Here is a 24,621-nt window from a genome sequence, read left to right on the forward strand (position 1 = left end):
CTGGTAAATGTTTCTCATATTGATTATTGCGAGCTTAATGGCAGGCATGCCGCTGCCGGGCTAGTTCAGCGATCCCAGGCAAGCGGCTAAGGAATTCCTGTCTGAATTGAACAAAACCCAGCAGCAGCCTCCTGAGACGGTGTGGGCAGATTCAGAGCATTGAACCGGGCGTTCTCCTAGACCTTCACTGGATGGGCTGCTGCTCCCCACATGCTCCCCGAAGGAGCGTGCATTGTGTCACTGCCCTGCAGTCCTGCTTTGCTTTTTTCCATTCTCCCATTATAACCGAGCGAGTGAGGCCAGTTTTAGGGGTTCGGCTTGATGCGAGATTCTTGGGATTTATGGAACTGTTTTCTCCCTGGGACCTTAAGAGCGTTGCCTTAACACATAAAATAAGGCCTGCCTTTTAAAAGAGGAGGGTTTTCTGAGCCAAAAAGGCTTCTTAAGGTACAAAGTTTAGTGCGGGAGGAAAATCTCTTCTGCATTGAAAATATTCCCTCTGGTTTCAAGCCTGTTGATTTTGTCTCCGTAATGGAATAGCACTTTCTCTAGATATGGTCATTAAGCTAAATGTTTCCTTACTCTTCCTTAGCAGATGTACTCTGCATAGTTGAATGTCTGAGGAAAGTTTTTAATACCTGGCACACCTAGACAATTTAGCCAAAAGTTTCTCCAGCCTTGCTTTACTATTCTATATTTAGGGCTGATATAAAGCATCCCCATAAAACACTGCTGTGTAGTTTTCCAGTCCTGCTAATCAGTGGCACCCCAGCGATATCCCTTCTATCTGAATCATTTTTGCAGGCATGCAGTGTGCTAATGCCCTGTAATGCAGATGCCCGCCTGGGCTTCTCATGCCTACTAATGTCTTATTTACACAGTTCTCCTTGCTAAAGCGGAAGTTTGTTGGAGCCTGTATTGGCCCTCTGGGGAGGCACTGGCTGGAGTATCTCATTAAGGTGGTCCTGCTGTAGATCTCGCCCCTTATGTTAGACGGTTTGTTAGCGAGTCTAAAAAATTTTTGGCTGTGCTCTGTCCTCCCTCCTGTAACACACTAAGCTGCACAAAGCAAATGAGGTCCCTGTTTGTCCTTGGTCACGAATGAGAAATGGCCAGAAGTAAACTCTTCATTGAGACTCTCCAAGCTCTGCATGCAGCTGTATCTCACGGCTGATCTTAAGTGAACTTGTTTTCTTGAGGCCTGGCCTTACTTAATGGATCCTGTGTGCCCCAGGTTGGGACACTGAATCTGCAGTTTCCATCCCTCGACTGCCAACACAGTCAGTCTCTCTTTCAGAAACAAAGCTACAAGAAATTCCTGGATGTTCCCTTGATAGTGCTGCGGCTTCTCTGCCTGCTCCAAATGGACGACATTTCATTTTAAAATGCACTGCTAAAAATGTATAAAATGATAGCTGCTGGAACTAGGGGTGCGGGGGGTGCTGTTGCACCCCTGGCTTGAAATGGTTTCCATTATACACAGGGTTTACAGTTTGGTTCAATGGCTCTCAGCACCCCCACTATACAAATTATTCCAGCACCCCTGAATGATAGGGGCCTTTCCCTTAGCTTCCGACAAGGGGTTTGTCTGTATGTCTGTAGAAAGGATGTTTGTGCTGGTGCAAACCTCCAGTGATGAGGTGCCAGTGTAAAGTGAGGTTTGAGCCCCGCAGTGAGATCTGCCACACCAGAGTAGCTACGTTGATGTAAAAACCACTGATGTAGACAGGCCCTTCATACAGAGAACTCGCCCCATGGGAAAGCTTTGCACTTGCCTTTGCTGTGAGAGCATGAACGAACGGTTTGGCATTTTTGAAATGCACCTTTTAAGATGTTTGGACATTTCTGGAGTTGAGTGAATAACTCTTAACAAGTTAAAACAATGCTGCCAACTCTCGCCATTTCAGCACAGTTCATGATATTTGGTGCTTTTCTTCAAGCCCTGCTCCAGCACACATGCAATTGCATGGGAAAATTTGTTTTGGGGGTTTTTAAGGTAAGTTACTAGCCTCACTGGTTACCTAGAATATTTTATAAACACAAGCCCTAAAGGCTCCAAAACCAAGGAAATTCAGAAGAACCCAAGGGTTTGGGTTTTTTTGGTTTTTTTTTAATCTCATGATTTTGACTCATAATTTTTGAATGCTTGAGTTGGGAATACTGCAGATAATATAGTCAACAAATTTTGATGTTTTATTCACAAATTCATCATGAGTGGATGATGAGATTCTATAATTATTCTTTACTCCAAGTTATTCACAAATTTCTTCAGAAAATAATCAGGTTGTAAATGCTCCTTATTTGCATTGTGTGTCCGGTTTGCTTCTCATAGAATCATAGAATCATAGAATACCAGGGTTGGAAGGGACCCCTGAAGGTCATCTAGTCCAACCCCCTGCTCGAAGCAGGACCAATTTTTTGCTTCTGTGATATTGTTTGTGTTCTCTGATTGGACGACGTATATAATTAACCAACACCGTGCAAAATTTGAATGTTATAGTCAATTGTGATGCTTGCAATTTATGCTGTGTTGGTTCGTGGTATAAATCATCCAATCAAGGAATGCAAACAAAACCATTTGACTTACGTATCTAACCAATGCAGCTCAAAATCTGAATTTTATATTCAATTGTGGTGGGTGGAATTTGTACTGTGTTAGGTACTGAAATCACATAACAGTGTTCCTGTTCTCTGATTGGATGAGTTAGGTAACTAGCTTGCCACAAATTGGTACTGGAAAGCTGCAGTTGTTACAGTTGAATATGCGGTTTCCTTTTGGTGATTTGAACCTTAAGATGTACTCGATTGGACTGTTTGCACTACTAAAATGTGTGTGCGTGGAAAGGGTTTGTTTTTTAGAGTCCTGAATACATAGGACAGTCAAAATTTGCTTTCCTAGTCAGGCAGATGCAGAGTTACTTTCTCCCTCACTATTCTTGCAGCTCTAACAAGTTCTCTATGCAAATCACAGTGTGGGGGAGGTGGGGCTGGGGGAGAAGAGGGAGACGGTATCCTGCCAAGTCTTGGCTTTGGTGGGGGATCAGGAGAACAGGTCCTCACATATTTCTTTGGCTAGTGGCCATTTTCCCCACACATGAGCACTTCCTCCCTTAATCTCAGGGGTGGCTGGCATGCACTGGTGCCTTCCCATTGTCTTGCTTGGAGAGGATTAAAATAAATCAAGATAGTCTCTGCCCTGGAATGGTAAAGGACAGAGCGAGGTTATTCCCATGCTCTGCACCACCAGCTCTTGTCCACAGGAACTACAAATCTGTCAGCGTCTGTCTCCACCGTATTCACGACTCCGATTCCGCTTTAAAATAAGGAACCAGGCTGCTCTCACCAAGCTGGGAAGGGAGCCCTTCATGCTTTCAGGAGAGCTGGTGACTTTATTGTTCCCTTCAGAACCTTGCGTATTTAGCTGTTTAAAAATTTGCCCTGAAGTAGAACCCGTTTTGCTTGCAGTCCCAGCCTGCTGCGTCCATGATGCATGTTCTTACAGCATTGTAGCTTCCAGCCTGCTGAAAAGGACAGTTGGGTTTTGACCAGCTCACAGAGGCTCTAGTCCTTGGTAATTCAACTTCCTCCTCTGCTTTCCAGGACTTGGTGGTCTTCTTCCTTCTCTTTTGTGGGTGTTTGTCTTTATCTCTAGTAGGAAAATATTTGCTGGAATTGAGTGAGTTCATCTTTTCCCCTTCTCTAGCAATCTTTCATCTGGGGAGCTGACTGCATTTTGCAATCATTCAGCTCTCTTGTCAAGCAGGTAAATATGATCAGACCTGTTTCACCGAATGGGGCCTACAGAGATTACAGCCCATATCCTCTAAAGAGCCCTTTGATTTTGAGTACCCAACTTGAGATCCCCGGGGCCTGATTCTCTTCAGATGCAATGAGCACCCACAAGCCCAGCTGAGGTCACTGAGCACCCACAGCTCTGCACAACTCTGGAAACCAGGCCCCAGGCATCTTTCACTGAGCTCCCAAAACCGAGGCTACATCTGAAAATGTTGGCTTCAGATTTTGCTGTGGGCAAGTTGGTAGCAGAGCTGGGAACAGACGCCGGGGGCCAGCTGGGCATGCACTCTGACTCTGAGTCCTCTGTCCTGTCCATTAGACAGCACGCCCTGTTCGGGGTAACTTCTGAAATGTTAAAAGTATCCCAGTGTTGTGAAACTGTTCCCTCCCTTCTCTGTCCTGATCCCATATTTCCACTGAGGTGATGAAAGGCAATCAGTTAGATTTTTGCTAGATGGCTGCATCAGACTTGGTGCCTGGAGCAAATTTAGGAAAGTCTTAAAGAAGCTACTGACTGAGATCTTAGTTTACTCATTAGGAATATGCTTTTTATAATCCCCTCCATATTGCTGAAGCCCCTAAGCTGTGAGCCCTTGCAATGTGCTCCTGGAAATGTACACGTGACTTACGGAGACGTTTACTGCATGGAAGGATTAAATGCTGTATGCTGCACACTCGGGCATGTATTTTTCCAAGTCTGTGTCTGCTTTAAACATTACTGTTTTCTCCCCTAGACGCTATTAGAATTGTTTTCTCTTGATTTCAGCAAATACTCAGTTCCTGGCCTGTGTGCAGTCCGGCGTGCGGAGGGATGCGGGCGGGGGGAGGGGTTAATTCTGTCCCGGCACTTTGTGGCACTTCCTTAGTTTGCAGTGAGGTTGACGCTTTATTTATCTTGAGACTCAAGTGAAAAACATGCAGCTTACCCTAAGGCCACGCATATTTTCAAGCTGGGTACGTGCTTCCTTCCAGTGTTTGGTAAGTGGTTATCCAGTCACCTGCTTGCCTTTGGGGGGTGGACTTTGCACCCGGTACCTCAACTATGTCCCTGCCACACTGTTCTCTTGGGGATGGGAGACCCCGTCTCCCATCACAGCCCTTTGGTCCATGCTTTCCATCGCCTGTTGCGAGGTCTGCCCTTTGCAGCTGTCAGCCTTCCAGGTGGAGATGGGAAGGGATTCACTTCGGAGGCACTGGTCCCTGATCCTCAGCTGGGTGTAGGGGTCACCGTTGGGTGAATTAAGTTATTGCCCAGAGCCCTTTACACCACTGGCAGTTCCTGCTGGCCTGTGGAGGGCGGTTCTGGAGCCAGGACTCTGACCAAGGTAGCTGCCATGGTAGTGCTCGGTGCTGAGCTGCTGGCCAGTCCTAGTCTTTGAGTGAAGCTTCCAGTTTTGATTCATGCCCATATTACGGGCCGGTTTTCAATATGGCTCAGCACCCAGCAGCTCCTATGGTTCTTGCTGGGGAAGGAGGAGTCCCCATTGCTTTCAAAGGGGGCGGCTGGGTGTAAAACATCTAGCCCTGTGGCTTTCCCTTATGACCAGTGGTGTGCTGTGACCTGAACTGTGGACGGACTCCTTTAAAGCCGCAGTGAGAGCAGAATCTGCCCACCATCCCACCAGCCTTCCCTTTCTACTGCTGAGCGTTTTCTTCCCCAGCACACTCGCCCCTCCGGGCTGGCTTGGTTTCAGGTACTGACCCAATAGAGAATCCCACATGTCAGATATTGAAATCTCCAGCAACCCGTTGTTACCCCCATGTTCCCTAGGGTTGCCAGGCATCCGGTTTTCGACCAGAACACCCAGTCGAAAGGGACCCTGGTGGCTCTGGTCAGCACTCTGTTAGAAGTCTGGTTGAGGGGGCTAGCAGACTTCCTACCCGGCTGGGGATGTGGCCAGTATGTCCCTCCGGCTTATAGGCATAGGGGTGGCCATGGGGGCTCCAGGTGCTACCCTGAGCACCGGCTCTGCAGCTCCCATTGGCTGGGAATCGTGGCCAATGGGTGATGTGGGGGGCAGTGCCTGTGGACGGGGGCAGAGCAGAGCAGGGACATGCTAGCTGCTTCCCTGGAGCTTCCTGAAGTAAGCGCTGCCCAGAGCCTCCACCCGGAACTCCCGCCTGCACCTCAACCCCCAGTCCTGAGCCCCCTCCTGCACCCAAACTCTCCTGAACCCTTCACCCCGCATGCCCTCCTGTGCCCGAACCCCCTGCCCCAGTCCAGAGCTCCCTCCTGCACTCCAAACCCCTTGGCCACAGCCCAGAGCCCTCTCCTGCACCCCAAACTTCTCATTCCTGGCCCCACCCCAGAGTCTGCACCCCCACCTGGAGCCCTCACCCCCTCCTGCACCCCAACCCCCTTCCCCAGCCCAGTGAAAATGAGCGAGTGAGGGTGGGGGAGAGCGAGCAATGGAGGGGCGGGGCCTTGAAGATGGGGCAGGGGGCGGGGCAAGGGTGTTCGGTTTTCTGCGATTAGAAGGTTGGCAACCCAAAGTTGCTCCCCCCACAACCCCTCCACGCTGCTTTACAAAGGGCATGTGGCTCTAAAGCCACTGGTAGGAACAGTGACTGGAAAACCACAGCGAGCAGAGAAGGGATCTGGCCACAGCCCTTTGGAGAGGATCCCCCCACGCCACCCTTGTGCTGATCTGTAGCAGGCACAGGCTGAGGCCGCTCTCTGGTGCTTGGTGGCCTTTCTAGATCACCCTGGTCCCAGCACATGTGTTCTTGGACTTGCTTCTTCTAGTGACAATTCGATTGTCCTTTTTAGGCCTCCCATGGGCAAGTTCCAGGTTTGGTTAGACCAAACGCAACCCTACCGTAGTGGCTGGGTTGAGCCCAGCCCACAGGAGTTTGAGGACACGCTGACCTGGGAGTTGAGTTAGAAGTTGCATCCCTGTCGAGTCCCGAAGCAGCCTTAGGTTTTATCTGCAACATTAAATTGTGATCACTAGATTCCCTGACTGAAAAGGCCTGGAAACCAGCGTGTCTTTGGGGGACAGTGGGACACGGTGACCGTTAGCATATGCAAGGGTAAAATACCGCTTGATTCCTTACGAGAAATAGTACACAGCTAGAGGGGCTGTGAGCAGAGTGTGGGCCTTGATTGGATACCCTCTGACTCTTTCCTTTGGAACCAGGGGCACATGCCCTAAGGGTGAGCAAACAGGAATGGGTAAAGTCAGAATCCTCCGTAGCCCTGAAATGTCCAGAAAAAATGCACGTTCGCTCTGGGTTTGCAGCCAAGAATTGACATGCACTTCGTGTGCTGAGCCTGCTCTCTTGAGATTTCGAGGAGGTTAGATAAAACTCTAGGTGCTTGGATGCTTTCTCAGATACCGTCGTGAGGAAGAGCATTGTAGAAAACTTGACAGCTAGGTCTAAGCTGGGAACCTTTTGAAGTTTGCCCATCTGTTGTGTATATGTGAGCAAAGGGTGTAGGAGTAGATCATGCCTTTGTGGGGCCTCCAAGCAATGAGAGGATGTGTGAGCCGCGTTACCAGCGTGTGACCCTGAGTGGAGGGGTGTGTGTGTGAATGTGCGGTGTGCGTGATTCTGCCGGGGAGGGTGTGCACAGGTAAACTGTGTGTGCATGCTCAGTGTCTGATTCTGCTTGAGTGAGGGCATCCTGGTGTGGGAGGGCACATGGTTGCACACGCGATCTGTCCGCTGTTTTAAATAGACGTGTGGGTGTAATTGGGCCTGGTCATAATTGTAGCCTCTGCAGCCAGGTCTCTAAGGGGCACTTAGGTATGGTTTCTCTCTTAGCATTTCCATTTTTAGTTGTTGAAATCTTCCCCTGAAAAATAAAAACTCTGCAGAGTGCCCCGGGAAGGATAGGGGCATAGAACTGTGGGTAGCACTAGGTTCCACAGGCTGGAAGGAGCTGACGGGCAGCCCTGTTCATGTTCCGGCCCTTGGGAATGAACCATTTTCGGTTCAGATTTATAGAAAAGCTGTGCAAACACCGAGAAGAGTCACATCTTTGTTTGTATAGGTACAAATGCTCTCCCGGCTTCCTCACCTCATGTGCCCAGGGCCTCGGCACGGAACAGACCTGGGGCACGTGAAGGGTGGGGCAAGGCAGAAGAGCCGCCCAGACATGGAGGGACGTGTCAGTAGAATATAGGCGCTTCTGTAGCAAAGCTCTGTTCCTGCCGATGATGGGCCTGCAACTCAGGACAAGCCCTTCCAATAGGGGGAGTTTTAGCTTTAAAAAGGAACGTGCCAGGCCGGTAAGTCCCAGTCTTGCTCCTCCCTGTAAACTCCTTGGCTCTGGCTGCCTAATTGCTTTTCAGTGCTGATTTTGGTTGCACTGGATGGGCTGTTTGGTTAGGCGCCAGTGGAAGAGGTTCCTGTCCTTCATTCTCCCTGTTTGCCTGTTTCTGCTCTGCTGACGGGCTGCTTCTTTCCAACACTTAACGGAGCGTCAGTGGGTCACTTCCCTTCCCATTCTCTGATCTGCGTTGTCACTGTTTCTCTGTCACTTTTTCCAGCATCAGCCAGGGGACAGATCACTGCTGATGACTGATTCTGGTGATTCTCCATGGAAGTATTCGGTCCTGGTTAGCTGAGGAAGCAGCTCCCCTTGACTCAGCTGGAATGAGCCGTCTCGGAGGTGCATTAGGGGAAGAATTTTGTGGGGCTTTGTGCCAGCACTGACTCACTTTGCGTGAGCTGCTGCTTCAAGCTGTGCTGCCTTCTCCCTGCGCGGGCCCTGGCAAAGCGCGGCACTCAGGAGAGGCCTTCGCGAGGACAGTCCACATTAGGACATGTTCCGGGCAGCGTGTGCGCTCGATAAACAAAACCACTTGGAGACGGAAAATAATTTCCAGAAATACCAAAGACTTCTTTTTCCACAAAGAATTCCCTCCCTCTCCTAACCCCGGGTAAATTGTTAACATTCAAGAAACTATTTTAAGACTCGCTGCCTGGCGCCTGAGCATGCCGGTGCGCGGAGATAAAGCCGGTGTTTGTCTGTCGGGTGCCGGTGTTTGCCAGTATCAACACACTGCCCTTAAACCCGAGCCACTTTGCAAAGCAGGACTGCCTTTGAGAGCCGTTTTCAGGGTTTTGGTGGCACAAAAGCAGTGAGCCCCGAGCTGAAGAATCTTTTTAAAGTTCAACTAGGAAAACTACAGCTTCCATTCAGGTTATTTTCCACTGCCTTGTGGCTCTTCAGAAGAGCATCGATATCATCATCCGGATAATAACACACAGTTCTACACCGACAGCACATCCCAGCCCCAGATCTCAAGTCACTTTGCAATCATTAACGAAGTCTCACATTCCCATCCACCATGCTGGTAGGTAAGATATAGAGAGGCGACTTGACCCACTACGGAATGGCAGCCACATCTGGGGCCAAACATAGCCGCTGTTTAACCAAGCACAGTAGAATGACCTGATGTTTTAGGACAGGAAGTGAAGAATCTTATGGCCAACTAAAAGGCAGGGGGGCGGTTCTGAAGGCAGAATGTAATTAGCTGAGTAGGTCTCTAACATGCTGGGTCTGTCACAGTGCCCCTGGGACCATTAATGACTGAGCGGTGAGGGGACCGTGTCTTTTATGCCATTGCAAAGTCAAGGGTAGTGCTTAGAAGGCAGGGCTTAGCCCTCTGTTTTAACCCCGTTGTGGAGGGTGTTGGCCAGGGACGGCTGAGTGGGTCTGTGCTTTGGAGTCTAGGATGGGGCCCAGTCATGGGTCTCTGAGCTGCCTGCAGGAAGACTTGGCACTGAAGGCAGGGCTAAATAGAGGGCATGGCAATGGGCCAGGAACCTGAGTGCTGACACCCCACACACTTAAACTGGGGTGGTGCAGCCCATGGAGACTACAGGTCCCAGAACACACTGCAGCCAGGCTGCTCATCTCAGGGTGGGACACTGCAAGCTGGGAATGATCAGACTCCAAGCATTAAGGCTGAGGGCTGTTGAGGAGCTCCGTGGGCTGCCTTTGGCTATTCCCCCTTAGTGAGCCACCCCTCTGAAAGCTATTGACACCACCAGCTACAGGCTAGTTCTTAACTGTGGGGCGCTTGGCATCCACTCCCCTAAGGGGAGGTGGGGGTGGACTCAGCCATCCACTCTCTTAAGGGGGGGTGGGGGTGGACTCAGCCATTGAATGCTCCCAATTCACTCTCAGTCACAGAGGATACAATCTTTGGCCAAACGCAGCCCTTGGCCCAGCCCTTCCTGACCTCACTGGGAGCTGCTCTCGTTCACGGGAGGGCTGAACTGGGTCTCGTTGGAACACAGTGACTGAACCTGTGTCGAGCCGCACAGCTTCACAGCTGCCCAGATGCAGCAGGACTGCGCTCAGCTTTATCCAGGCAAATTTCCACTTCCCCTGGTGTCTTCAGTCTTGACCCCAACTGCTGGTTTCAGTTTGGTGGGTTTATGTGTGTGTTTCACTTTTAGAATCAAAACGTGTTTTTTAGCCCTTATCAGTCCAGACTGTCCTGCCCATCTCTGTGCTGCAGGGTGGGAGATCGAGAGATCTTCTGCACATGGTATCCTTAAGTTAGGAGCAAAAAGCTAATGGATGCAAATTAACCTGCTGGTTCCAGAAGTCTGGGTTTTCCAATTCCAGTGATCTGGAGACTAAACCATGGAAGTCAGGTCCTGAAGCTCTCTGCTTCTTCACAACAAGCTAGGCATGTCACTCAGTGGAGATCAAATGCCATTTATTGGAAGAGTGCACATCGGTCGGGGGTGAATTGGAAGGGCAGCTGGGTCATACTGCAAAACCTGTGTTCACAGAGCTCAACGCGGCAGAATCTCTTCCGTCTAAACAGAAGCAGGGATGTAAAGTTTGTTTGGTTTTGGTTAATGGGAAGCTTTGGATAAGAGGAGTTCAGATAAATTTGGTTCTGTTGTGTTACGTGTGTTTGAGCGCTCGTGCACACATCCCTCTCCTCCCCCCCCCCACCCCCCTTATGTTCCTGATTAGAGCTGGAGACTATTGAAGGACAGTTACTGTTCTGTTTTTTTCAAGCCCTGCTGCAGCACACATGGAATTGCATGGGAATATCTGCTTTCATTGCGTTACTGTTGGGTGGTGCTGGAGGGGTCACTTGTGTTGCACCCCAGTGGTGGGTGCAGATATATCTGGGTCAGTTTCTGAAGCTCCTGAATCGCTTTGAGATGAGAGATGCTATAGAAGCAAAAGATCTTGTGAGACTGTGACATAGGCCAGGCCTTTTAAAACTTGTGTGCTTCAAAATAAGCAATGAAAAATGAAAAGCCAAAACTTTTCAGTTAGCAAATGCCGAAACTGGACATTTTGACAGGTTTTTCGGACCTTTTGCCAAGGTTTGTTTGAGTCGGGAGGTTTGTCCAGACCCACCCTTTCTGCAAACAGTTTCGGTTTTGGCGAACTGGCATTTTTCTTTGGAAAATTCCCAAGCAGCTCTGGTGCTGAGCCTCAGCAGCTTTATTGCAGCCCAGGGGAAATGCACTTCTGAGAACTGGGTGGCTGCGTTGAGGTGCTGAAATGTGGCTTTGGGTGCTTCGCTTTAGGCACCCAAATTTGGAAGTGCAGCCAGACCCTAGGTTCCCAGTGGAGTCCAGACTGAAACGTCACTGTTTATAGATTAGCTGTGAAGGTCACACACACAGAGTGACTTTATTAGTGCGCTGTGGAGCTGTTCTCTTTTGTGGCATATGTCACCCACTGACAAAAAGAGCTGCAAACACTTGTATTTTAAATCAAAGAGAGGGCTAGAAATAGCAGCGACTTGTCCCCATAGATTTGAACACAAACAGTTTTTTAAAAAAAAATCCACGTCGGGTGCTGTTTAATCTGAGAGAGGATTTCCCATGTTCTCGGCTTGTCGCTGCGCATGGACCTGCGTTACTCCTGATCTAACTCTTCTTGTTTCCTGGTTGGCAGTTGGAAGGCACTGGAAGTTTGAAAGAGCGAGCCCCAGCTAGCAAGCAGGCAGTCTAGACTGGAGTCCCCATGGAGTTCTGGAGCCCGGTTGCCAACCAGTAGCAGTAGAACTGGGATGTTTACCTGGAGGTGCCTCCTCTTTTGGGCTGTGCTGGTCACAGCCACGCTGTGCAGTGCAAGGCCAGCACCAACCCTGCCAGACCAAGGTAAGAGGAACCACACCCTTCTGCTCTTCTCATGTCTCGAGTCTCTCTGGCCGGCGTCAAGAGCTCCTGCTGCTAGTGAATAGAAATGTGACAGAAAGAGCCCTTTTAAGGGCAGGTCGTGGGGATAAGAGGCACGTCTGTTCTCAGCCCCTTTTCTTTGAGTTGCTGCTCCTGAATTGTTATAAGATGTTGGGTGTCTCTGACTTTCTTATGAAACAAGCACAGCCTGTTTTGAAGTCCTGCAGCAGGAACGCTCTCCGCGAATATGTTGGCTGTTGCAGTGAACGGTTTGTGCTTGTGCTAGGGGAAGACAGGCTTACCTGAGCCGAGAAGCTGCAAGAGAAGCTGCAAAAGCGTCTCAGCAGCCGCCAGCTGCCGCTGGCTGGGAAACGGGAAGTATTGCCAAAGGAACACTGCCATTTGAAGCAAACAACATAAGGGAATGTTTCTTAAAAAGGGGAAAAAATCAAAAGAAACTTTTTGAAAAAAAAGGCCATTTTTCATCTGGAAAAAAAAACGTGTGCAATGAAAAATGTTGACCAGGTTGTTTCAAAGCTGATAGGGGTTCCCCTTTGTCTGCGGGAGAGCTGATTCTGTTTCATGGCAATCATTTCCCTCATTCTGATGAGCTGTAGCTGGAGATCAGTGTGGTGACTTCCCCCATTATCTAACAAGACAGGTACCGGCCTTGCCTTGGCTAGTTGTTCTGAAGGATGCTGGGTAGTCTGCGTTGAATGTCGGGGAGACTGTGTCGTGGCGTTGGAATAACTCATGGTAAACGGCTCACTGACTTGTGGTCATGGCACCGCTGGGGATGGAGGGGTTCAGCAGGGGAATGCACTAGCCTGCCCTCACCTGAGAACTGCGTTAGAGCTCTGGTCTGGGTCCTGAGTGACATGAATGGTGGGTGATCGGTCTGGTCTCAACTGGCCATGAGTGTGCGTGATGAAAGCACCGTTCCAAAAAGGAGCGGACCGTGGAGATGTTGGGGAACTGGGGAACGTTGCCCATCGCTTGTTTGTCTGTCATATGTCCGCGGGTTGGCTGAGTTCCTGGCTTTGGCAGAAGCCCCTGGTGCTCCTGGTGCTGCCTCGGGCCCGAGTTCTGATGGTTGTTCAGGTCTCCCAAGCTTTGCCCACACACTCACTGTGGTAGCAGAGCGAGTGCTAACTCGGCCCGTTGCTGCAGCACGGGCTTCCCACAGCTGAAGTGGCTTTTTCCTGGGGCTAGAGACCAGGTCCCCCAAACTCAAGCTTCCCACTTGTCTCTAGTCACCATTTGTTACTAAAGGGTATCTGATGGGTTTGGCTCCCAGGCAACTCTGCTATTACCAGTCACAGCCCCTCCCCTGCTCTTTGCCAGTAGCTATGAACAAGACCCAAGGGAACCTGCCTCTCCCCGGCTAGGCTGGGAGGCTTGTGTTTCCCTTCTCCCCCTGTAATTTTCTGTAAGCCGGTGGCATGTTGAGGTGTAATGGCCACGTATTTAATGGGCCTGGACCAATGCCAGCCTGGGCGCTGCAGGCAGCCCCCCAAAATCGAGTAACGCTAGGGCATTTCAAAGCCTGGGTTTTCCCCACGGCGAGGCAGAGAATAAACAGATCAGTCACCAACGCGCAGGCGTTCTGACTTACTGCAGCTTGGCGTGAACTACACAAGAATGTTCTGTGGGGCATTTCTGTCTTTAGGACTCATTGTTCCCCCTCTCCACCCGTCCTCTTCCTCCCTCCCAAACCCCAAAGTATTGTGTGCTTGGCATCCATTTTATGTGCCTACCATGGGGGCTAATTGTTCCACACATGCCCCAGGATAAAGAGCAGAAGTCCCAGTGCTGATGTCTCTCTGCAGTGATTGGTGGGTTTGTCTGTCTGCAGCTGATGGCTGGGAGGGGAGGAACAGGGCTGTAACCAGATGGTGGCTGCTGTTTGCGGGAGAGTATCCAGCACTCCCACTCCCTAGGGGAACACAGCAGTGCTGGAATGGTCAGGACGACATGAAGTGTATGGTACCACAAGTGAGCTGTGTTGGTGAATAAGGCTGGGATTTTCTCACTGAATTTCAATGGGATTTGGGTGCCTAACCCCCTTTGGCTGCTTTGCAAATCCAAGCCTAAAGCATGAACAGCCGTGGTGCACTGGCTACCGTACCGATTTTGGCACCAATGTGTCCCAGTGATGGGAGCTCTAGAGTGCTACAGAGAGATACAACTGTCGTGCATGGTAATGGCCTCACCTTTCCCTACAGGGTGATGCAAGCCCAGGAGCCGGCATCCTGGCACTCCCGTCCCCGTACTGCCTTCCAGACAGTAGTAACTGGCTCTGGAGCCAGAGGCCACCGTTGCTGCTCAGCACAGAGCCCAGAGGTGCCACAAAACATGAGAAACTTTGAGCTCTCCTCTTGGCATTTTAACTTCCTTTGCTTCTTTTTTTTCCTCTCCAATATGCAGTTGTCTTGAATAAACAGGGTTCTGCTTAGAAAGCCACCCATCCCTGGAGATGTTTCCTAGAGAGCTTTGGAATATGATTGAAACTCCCCCAGGCGTGTGAAGGGTGGTGCAGGACTGGCTCTCCTTAGTCCCAGAGAGTGACTCCATGGGGCGTGGAGACCGTGACAGTACATGGGATGTAGCTTGCCGGTTTTGGAGTGATGGGGCTGTGTTTAGCTTCTGAGAGCTTAGTGAGGATTCCAGGGAAGACTCCCCTTCCCCTTTCCCTGCCCCCAGTCTGCTCCGTTGTCTTCAGATGTTCTTGAGCTGCAGTTCAGTCAGAGCAAGCAGCTAGAAAATGAGCACTGAGCTTTAGCGTTTCCCAGCACCCCCTGCACTGCTACATTGACACAGCCATGGTGAGGAACCCTGCTGGGGGCAGAGTCTGTCGTTTGGCACCCACTAGGAGGCTGTTCACAGAGAAAACCGTTCTCTGTCCATGTGGACTCCATGCTGGGAAGTGGTTGTACCTAGCCTGGTCCTGCTCCCAGTGTGGATGGACCCTCAAATATCCAGTAGGAGAGGGTCAATAAGATCCGCATGTACACACATTTTACCTGCCTTTTGCACTGCTCTCTGCCAGGAGGGGGTTTGTACAGCCTGAGCAGGATTGTTTGGAAGCCCGCTCTCCCCCAGGCTGGCGTCACATCCAGGGTCTCTGTGTCCTTCGTTGCTGTCTAACCGGAGAGGTGTGTTCAGGCAGTGTAGGATAGCTCTCGGGCAGAGGGAGGGCCTAAGGGCACAAGTAGGCAAATCGTGGCTGCAGCGGGAGCTGCTGAGTGCTCAGTGTTGTGGATAACCAGGCTGCTTATTTAGGTGCCAAAGGAGGACTTGGGAACCTAACTTTAGGCACCCATTTGAACAACACCAGCAGGTCCCTGGGTTCTATGCTGGGTCAGTGCTTCGTGCTGGGCAGGTCCCCTCCCGTCTGTGTGTCTGGAAGTTGGGCACAAGGATCCCTGCCTAGCGCCCAGTGGAGCTGAGACTGAGCTCAGTACATCTGTGGAATGCTTTGGAGCCGGTGGGGACTCACTGCCGCTGTCCCGTGCAAGGCCGTGGCGGCAGCTACCCGGTTCTCAGTTAACAGGCCAGGAAGGAGAATGGGTCCCGATCATTTCCTCCCTTTTTAGTTTGGGTTTTTGAAGCAGCTGCCCAGGCTGTGGGCACTGGTGGGTGGAGCTGGCTGGGCCTGCTGCGGGAGGAGACTCTTCCACTCTCGTTTCCTTCCTGTGCCCACAGGCCAGGTGCTGGGTTGCCTGCCCCACAGCCAATGACCTCTCGCCCTGCGGGAAGCAGCTGGGCAGGTCAGGGTGTGCCAGGCCCACCCGAGTGTTAATGGCAAGCGAATGGGCGACAGGGAGGCAACTGAATTGTTTCTCTTTTAACGAGTGCAGTGGTTTGCGGGCCTGGTAGGCGTCACCTGGGGAACAGCGAGTGACTGCACTTGGGTCCCATTCATTGCAAAAGCAGCAGCTTTTCTGGACTCCGGTTTTTATGTTTATAGGGTTTCAGTTCACATCTGTTTTAAAGGCATTGACACTCCCTTCTCAGAGATGTAATAATCCCCAGGGCTCGCACTGGGAGAGCAGCTTCTGCTTTAGCAGGAGAGGAAGGTTTTTAAGTCTCCAACCCTCCTCCTCGTTGAGTCTGGTGAAATTCTGCCCATGTCAGGGCTCCACCAGTTGTTGAAAAATCTGCAGCAAATAAAATCTTAATGGGCACTTACTGCCTTTTATAGTTCCCTAAATTTGGAGGTGGTAAAACATCTAGTTAAACGGGAAAGTCCAGGTATTTCCATGAGCAGACTCGGTCTCCCTCACAAAGCCAGTCTTTGTCTTCAGGTTAAATGAAAACCTGCAGAAACTCACAGAGGTTTATTTTCCCCCACGTGCTCGTGTCCTCATCCACCATTTACGCTCCTGGTCTGAGGTCTGTCTAATCCGTGTGTCCAGCGTATGCCTAAAGCTCCATCCTCACTCTCTGGGGTTTTGTACTGTGCCTGGCACTGTGGTATCAAGCACTGTCCAATTCAGAAGCACAGACCCAGGAACAGGATCCAGATCTCCGGAGTCCCAGTCCAGTGCCTGATCCTCCTGCCCATCCATCCTCTCTTGAGCATGCCCACAGGGGGCTAGAGGTCCATTGTTTTGCCTTTCCCCAGGGATATTTTGGGGTGTTTTTTCCCTTAGTATTTTAATCCTCTTTCCCTCTCCGACTCCTCCCTCCCTCCCTCTCGGGGTTTGTGCTTTCCTTAGGGCAGAGATTCTGCTAGTAGCATGTGAGTTGAACTTTGCAAGGAATCACGCTGCCCTTTCCCCTCACCCCCCTGAGGCCCTGTGCATTGCCCCACATGCCGGCCCGTGGAGATGAGTTGAGCGATGGGCCTCAGCTCCCCCAGAACTGCTAGATACCTGGGCCACCTGCTGCTGAGAGAGCTGACTATGCAAAGTGCTGGGTGCTGCTGGCTCGCTGCCGTGTTGCCTCTCAGGGTCCAGTTGGCCGGTCACTTTAAATCCAGCTGGACCAGTGCTGTGGGCTTTGCAGGGCATTGTGGCCGCCACTAGAACTGGGGCAGCACAAGTGCCCTGTGGCCTGCACTTCCATTGTATCCCCTCTCCCCTTGGTAGCAAGGAGGGAAGGCGTGTCCATTTTCTACTGCAGACACTAGCCCAGCTGGCTAAAAGGCTAAGCTCCCCCAGCTCCATCTGCAAGGGGTCTCTCGAAGGGGGGCAGGGAGCATGATCTTGTGGGTGTCTGCCAGTGGGAGAGGAAGCCAATCTTCCAGCCTCGTTGTCTGGCTCTTTCCTGGAAAGTTAAGGCTCCTTCGCTCTTCCCCACCCCCTGCTAGGGGGTGTTTTTGGCAGGGGGCAAGATCATCCTCGAACCCACAGCACAGAGGCCATGGATCATCTCCAGGCAGTCAGGCAGATGAAGCCCTTGCTGTGGGTGGTGGAGCCTCCACAGATACATTTCCTGTAATCCTTGTTCCTTAACTCTGCAGTTCCAGCTCCGTCGATGAGTGACCGGAGCGGCAGGATGGCAGGTGTATTGGGGCTTAGGTGAGGGACAGCTCTGGGGCAAGCCAACACCAGTGGGAGCCTGAGTCGCTGGGCTGTCTGCAGCGTGATGGGTCAGCTCCACAGCGCGTGCAATGGGAACTGGAACCGGGACCCGCAAGCCCCCTCCCCGCAGGGTCTGTGGCATTGCATGTTCTGGGATGGCGCCTCTGGAGTTCGTCCGCCCCCTCTGCCGGCAGTGCTTTCTGGGTGTTGTTCTCCCTCCGCATTTCTTTCCCACTAGTTCCACTCCCACGCTGCCAGCCAGAGCCCCAAAGTCAACAAGCTGGAAGGACTCTCACAGGGCAGTGGATGTTCGCTGACCAGCTGGAGTCAAGTGAGACTCCTGCAGGGTAGCTTATGGGCCTGTCCAGGGCTGGCGCCCTTCAGGGGCTGGCGAGTTGCTCCAGAGCAGTTGGGGATGTTTCTGTTGCTGCGGAATTGCCCTAGAACCCGGCAGGAGCTGCTCTTCGCTGGGCCTCTCTCTCCTCTCCATACTGGTGTAAATCGCAGGGGACACCAGGGACTTTTCGGAGTTGCCCTAGATATGCCCTGGGTCATAGAAAAGTGACTCCCAGCTCTAGCTCTCCTGCCGCTCCTTCTGACTGTGGTAGCTAGATGGGTTCCCCTTAGCCCCAAGGTCTGGCCGGGGAGGTGTCTCTGAGCCCAGCAGAGCTCAGCCAGCAGTTGCAGGAGGCCAGTCGAAGCAGGATGTAGCGAGTGATGGTTTGTGTCTGGTGCTGTGATTAATTGCTGAGCTCCGGGGGAAGAAGATGAGTGGGGGGAGCTATTATCGCGCAGTGCACGGCTAGAGGTCAGAGATCATATTTAGCAGCTGGGGCACTGTTTTTACAACACACAGGTCCCCCGAGGGAGGCAGAGGGATCAGATTTATCCCAGCAGCTCCTCACTGGAGTCTTATAAACAACAGAAAAAGTTCCTCTGCCCTGTGGCAAAGTCTCCTGCTCTTGGACTGATGGCAGTGGACCCCTCGGAGGGGCTGGGGTACCACAGCCACCCGCTCCGTGGGCTGCGCAGGGTCAGGGGAAGCACTTCAGAGCACTGGAAATGAACAGGAGAGGATTTATTGGGAAGGGACACCCCCAGCTATCTCAGCAGCTACCATCCTTCCAGAGAAAGCCTGCTCCCTCCAAGGCACACAGCTCACCATGTTCGTCGCTCTGGGGTCGAACTGTGCCCCCCTCTCCAATTTTAATGGCGGGGACAGCTGGCATCTTATGGCATTTGCCTGAAATCAAAGCATTTAAGATGCAGTGAAATCCAGTTAGTAGCTGGGCTGTGTCTCACCCCTCTGCTCACCACGTTGAAACAGGTAGAGAAATAACAGGAAAATGAGCACCCAGGAGACAGACCCTGGGAAACAGCTTTCACCTGCTTCCCTTCCTCCAAATGTTCGCAGTGAGCAGAGTTCCTCTTCCCCAGCTCCTGTCCTGGACTCTCCCCTCCCTGCCTGCAGCCTGGACCCCACGCTCTCTTCTCCAGGCTGCCAATCCAACACTTCACTGAGAAAGAAGGAATGGAAAGTCCTGATAAAAGATGAAGGGTCCTGCTCTCTTAGCAAACCCATCCTGGATGGCAGAGCGGTGCTGCTGAAGACACCGCCTTTCGGTGCCCCTGTCCCAAAGCAGCCTGGCCTGGCCAGAGCTGGTGAGAGGGGAAGTCTGGGCAAGCTTGTTAATGGACTTAGTGCAGGTGGCTTCTCTTGTGCTCCCAAGGGACTGAGAATATAAAACATAAGCTGTCTTGGGCTGGAGGGTTTCCAGGGAGTTCACTCAGCTCCTCCTCCCAGACTCCTGGTGCTTTGCCACCCGGTGGCTGTGGCTGTGAGTCAGTGCCCCGGCTCCTCTCTGCCCACAAGGGGCAGTGAGTCAGAGATGCAAGGGAGGAGATTCATGGTGTGTGTCATGGACCAAAAGGCACCTGCTATGAGCAATTAATTTTAAACCATTATAAATTGTAACAGCAAGTAGCAGAGCATCCTCCCGGCTCCCAGAAGAGCCCGGAAAGAAGTCACAGTTCCCTGCTTTCTATGGGGCTGCATCTGAGCAAAGCCCAGGGACAGAGCTGTAAGTGGAGCGGGTGCCCTGCGTTTGGAAGTGGATTGGAATTGCCTCAAGGGTTTTAAATCACTGATTTCCACCTCCGCCTCCTTCCTTGTTACGGCTTGGCCTGTTCCTTTGGGCTAATTCCATTGTTCAGCTGGCGATGGGAACCAGGGATTTGGGGTGGGTTTTCTAGATTCTGAAGCCTGGATGAAACCCTATCTCTGCCTTGGTTGCGTGGGCTCCACATGGGGAAATTTCCCCCCTGCCCCATCTCCCTTCCACAGGCCTCTTGGCTTAATGATCAGCCTTGAATTACTCCCTTTTTAAGCCTGTCCAGATGCACTGGGAAACTGCTCCGATCTGTTTGTTATGTAAAGTTCCACCATTTGCAAGTGTCAGTTGCATGGTTCCTTCCCTTCTGAATGTCCCTCAGGTGTCAGCAGGCCCAGTGACTTTTGCATCCTCACCCTATTCAGGAGGGGAGAGCTGGGGCCCTTCTGGAGCTAAGTGTTTCACAGACACTGTGTTGTTGGGAACAGGCAGGTCTTCAAGGTCTCTGTAGTGTCTCAGGAGGGCTGGCATCCCTCCTTCAGCAACATTCCTGACACCGGATCCCCACCTGTCTGTGCACTGCAGGTGGGACAGGTTGCTGCAGCCCTTCGCCCAATATAAACATCAGGAGAACAAAGGCTTACTGGGATACCCCCTCCAAGGCTGCACATTTCCAGTTCCCGCCAGGTAAAGCGCTAGGCCCGGAGTTAATGTTTCACAGAAAAGCCAGGAATGATTGCCCTAAAAGGATCCATCTCAGGGCTCTTTAATGCTGCTCCTGCTTGCCAGGACCATAGCAAGTGCACAAAGGGAAGAGGAGTGAAAGCGGCTCAGCCAGGGGTTGCTGTGTCCATCTGAGAGCTCAGTGCAAGCTTTTATTTTGAGTAGCCTTCCTTCTCCAAAGGGTCCCAGTGGATGGAGGGATCTCGAGGAGGATGCTCGCATCCCAGGGGAATAGCACAGGTTTATTCTGGCTGGCTTTGCAAAGACACTGTGATGCCCATTAATTAAATGCTGCTTTGTCTCATACAAAATGTAGGAATCCCAGGAGGACAAGTGTATTAACTTCCTTCCCCCAGGGATTGTGGAGTCACCACTGTTATGAGGCACGTTGATTTTATGAATGTTTATAAACTTCCATCAAACTCTCTTCTTCTGGGCCTAATGTGCCAACAGGTGCCACATTCTTCCCCAGAGGTGGCAGCATTTCAGTGGTGGGTGAGACCAATCCCCGCCTGGGACATCACCAAGCGGAGTGAATGAACATCCATGAATTGCTTTGAGGCCGTGGGTGGGGAAGATGCTGCAACAGGAAAGGGTGGGGAGTTATTTCTGCTGTTGGGGGCTGCACAGATAGGGTCTTTTCATACTTCAAGTGGTTTCCAGAGATAATGGATACATCCCAGAGGGCTTTCCACTGCTATGGAGGGGAAAGAGCTGCCATGGCGCCAAAGTTAAATGTGCTCGGGGTCCAATATCCCCCCGCCCTGGTTAGCAATCACCCTCTCGACATTGGGCATGCGTGTCTCCTCCTCTCAAGAGGGAGCCACTTAGGTTTTGGTTCCTCCTGAGACTCCGTCCCTGGGACCCAGGGGCTCGTGATCCCCAGGAGACAGAAGCTCCAGGTGGTGAATGGAGCCCTCGCATCAGGAAGAATGACGGCTGAAGTATCCCAGTCCAGCTCAGTAAACCAAAGGCTCTCAGGCGGGCGATGCGCCTCTCCCCAGTGGTGTTGTCCAAGGGAGGTGGAGACTGATGGGGGAGAGGCTGCATTCCTTCCTTCCAACCTGACCAGGCAGCAGTTTGGGTTCGCACTGCAGTATGGGAACAGGGAGGCCATGTGAATGCGGACAAGGCACATGGCAGGGCTGGGGCTGCAGAAAGGCATCAGGAGGAATCTCAGCTATTCCACCCCCCGCTAGTTCCGTGCATGACCCGGCCAGTTACAGAAGGAGGCACTGGATTTGCCCTGTGATTTTGGGGGCGCAGGAGACTGACACGTTTCCCTCCTCCACCCCCAACGCTGGTGGAGATTTGGGAATTCAGAGAGGAGCTACGGCTGTGCTGGTGTCGGGCTGAGAGGGGCTGGAGAGTCTCAGCAGAGGGATCGTCTCTGGAGAGGGGGTGAGAAGGAGCGGAGGGGCGGCTCCAATCCAAGGCATCAGGAGAGCTCTGAGGGGCGCTGAATACCAGCTGAAGCTGCACAGCCCCTTGCCGTGTCGCCAGGACGTAGGGAGGCTGTTCAGACTGACCAGTCTCTGCGGACCAGAGTCCCCACTGGAAAGGGGTTTGGGGCCAGAGCCCTCAGCCTGCCTGGGTTCACACAGACTCCAACCCCCCTTGCACCTGGCACTGCAGTGGGATCCCAGGGCCAGCCCCTGCACTGGGGCAGTCAGTGGAGTCTCACCAGGCCTCTGGGCTCCAGCCTGACTCTGCCTTTGCCAGGCCAGCTGAGCCCGAGAGGCAGGCCTCTCGCCAGTGCGTTTGCCGGGGAGGGGAGGGAGGTCAGCGTAGCTAACTCTAAAGGTGTAACTCCCCCTGCCCACGGCCACAAGGGACAAGCTTGCCCCTGCTGGCTCCTCACAGCTTTCCCCTCCGCCGCTCCGACAGCACCAGAGTCAAGGGAGGCTAGTTCAGAGCAGGGTGCAGCGCCACGGAGCCGTGACTCCTGTACTGAGCCGTGTGTGCACTCCACACTGAGCCATTGCTGTGCACAGAGGAGGGCTGCTGCCCCTGGGGCCTGTGTATTTCCCTCCCCCACCCCTACGAGAACGGGCCTCAGCTTTCAAGGCTTCTCCTCTTGTGAGCGACAATAGCTCCTGTGGTTGTGCTCTGCGCAAGGGAAGCTGTTTCTCCTCATCACAGTTTGGCAGGGGCCGGGCCTAGGTGATGGCCGGGGAGTTGGAGTTGAAAGATGTCTGTGCATGGAGCCGCCCTCCGCCCGCTGCAGTATTGCAGCCAGGGATCTACTGGCAATCATAACAACAGAAACGTGCCGGGGGGGGTTGTGTTGTGGACCGGTGCTGGACCCCCTCCCCAGCACGCCCACAGGCAGCCTTAAGGAATGGCCAAAAAAAAAGAGAGAGAAACTTTTGAAATCAGAAAGAAGCCAATCCCCACCTCCCCTGGTAAGCACTTCCTGTTGGGATTAGCAGAGCTGGTGGGCATGCACTTTTTCTTCAGGAAATACCTTTAGTAGGCCCTGGTGGGGGTCTCCATGGCAACCGGCGAGAGGACCTGCTGATCTAAGCCATTCAGTTCTTTATTGTTCCCTGCATCTCTTTGTTGGCTGCTTTATTGCAATCACTCTGGCAAACACAGCAGTTTGCACCGGTTTTGTGAGGGCTGAATGCGGAATTTCTCCATTCCGATGGCCTACTCTGGCCCAGGGCCATTTGCATGCAAAATCCTTAAAAACAATTAAAACAAAATTAAAAAAAAAGAGCTGGATTAAGAGTCTGGCTGAATACTGAAGGGCTAAAGGTTAATCTACGCTACTCCCTTCCCTCAGCTCTCCTACCCTGTACCTCTCCCGCGGCTCTGTCCTCTTTAACCCTGAGAAGAGTTTTCTCCCCTTGCTCTTTTTAAGACTGGGGGCGATGAACATTTTACTTGCTAGGAAATTGTTTCTCTCTCCTCCCCTTCACCCTCCCCCCTGAAGGAGGCCAACTCTTCGGAAAGCTAACGACAGCTATATGAACTTAGTGACATTTACCATCTGGCTTGAACTTGCCAGACTAAACTCCGTTCTTAGTTCCCTTTCAGAGTAATAAAAGCTGCGGAGAGCTGGGGACGTTACATCATGCGTATACTTTTCAGACTGGTTTCAAAGCAATTACACATTCCACCTGGGCCAGAATTGCCCCTCCTCTAGCCAGAGATGTCAGGTTTCCCTACAGGCTGTCAGTCCCTCACTAGCAGCCACTAGCCCAGGAATGATGCACCCTCCCTCCAGAAGCTCAAGTTACATCCTCAGACTTGGAATTCAAAAAAGGAAAAGTTTAACGTGAAGGATCTGGCGTTCTTCTTTCTCTCTCTTGGTCTAGCCCACTGAAGGGCTGCTCTGCAGTTGAGTTTGTACAGTTACCGTCAATAATCTCACAGCTTGCAGCTTTTTCATGAAAAAACTTATTTTAAGTGTTACCTCTATATTTAGCCCTGGTGTGACCACTGCTGGAATCCTGTGTTCAGTTCTGGTGCCCACAATTCAAGGAGGATGTTGATAAATTGGAGAGGGGGCAGAGAAGAGCCACGAGAATGATTAAAGGATTGAAAAACATGCCTTATAGCGATAGTCTCATGGAGCTCCATCTATTTAGCTTAACAAAGAGAAGGTTACGGGGCGCGTTGATCATAGCCTGAGGGTAGCTACTTGGGTAACAAACATTTAATAAAGGGCTCTTCAATCTAGAAACATAGAACATGAGCCAATAGCTAGAAGCTGAAGCTAGACAAATTTAGACTGAAATAAAGTGCACATTTTTAATGATGAGAGTAATGAACCTGTGGAACAATTTACCAAGGGCAGCGGCAGATTCTCCATCCCTGGCGATTGTTAAAACTAGTTGGATGTTTTTTCTAAAAGCTCTGTCCTAGGAATTATTTCAGGGAAGTTCTATGACCTGGGTTATGCAGGAGGCCAGACTAGGTGATCACAACAATCCCCTCTGGCTTTGGAATCTAGGAAATACAGCTCAAGGCTGGGTACTTCAGATAGCAGTTTGTGTGACAATACATTTGGACTCTTATAGTTCGTGCCTTTTCAGCCAAGGGTCTCCAAGCACTTCTAAAGGAGTTAACTGAGCCTATGAGACAGGGAAGGGCCTGGTTGATTCCCCCCTGGGGCATAAGGCATCAGCAGCCTACCAGTGCACATTAACCCTGCGCAGGGATTGTAGGACAGGAAGTGCAAAGCACTCTGACTGAAACTACAGGGCAATTAAGGAGGCAGAATTTATTTGCCAATCACGGAGTTTGGTTAGGATAGCGGGTAATGCCCACGCTGACAGAAAGCGCCATAAGCCAGACCACTTCCTGCAGCTCCTAGGCCATCTCCCACCCAAGGTCTGTGA

General features: G+C 51.7%; 1 protein-coding gene across 4 annotated transcripts in view; it reads left to right on the forward strand.

Annotated features, from left to right (window-relative positions):
* The first annotated feature begins 11,801 nt into the window (after positions 1–11,801).
* FGFR1 (fibroblast growth factor receptor 1) overlaps positions 11,802–24,621 on the forward strand; it is a 54,713-nt gene continuing 41,893 nt past the window's right edge. For 2 of the 4 annotated variants that reach the window (XM_077805590.1, XM_077805591.1), the window contains exons 1-3: positions 11,802–11,892; positions 15,248–15,258; positions 21,291–21,294. In XM_077805590.1, coding sequence (XP_077661716.1) covers positions 11,802–11,892; positions 15,248–15,258; positions 21,291–21,294 — 106 coding nt within the window. The remainder of the gene's footprint in view (positions 11,893–15,247; positions 15,259–21,290; positions 21,295–24,621) is intronic. The other 2 variants (XM_077805589.1, XM_077805592.1) reach the window with 1 other exon arrangement.

The sequence above is a fragment of the Eretmochelys imbricata genome, chromosome 26, assembly GCF_965152235.1.
Source record: "Eretmochelys imbricata isolate rEreImb1 chromosome 26, rEreImb1.hap1, whole genome shotgun sequence".
NCBI lineage: Eukaryota > Metazoa > Chordata > Testudines > Cheloniidae > Eretmochelys > Eretmochelys imbricata.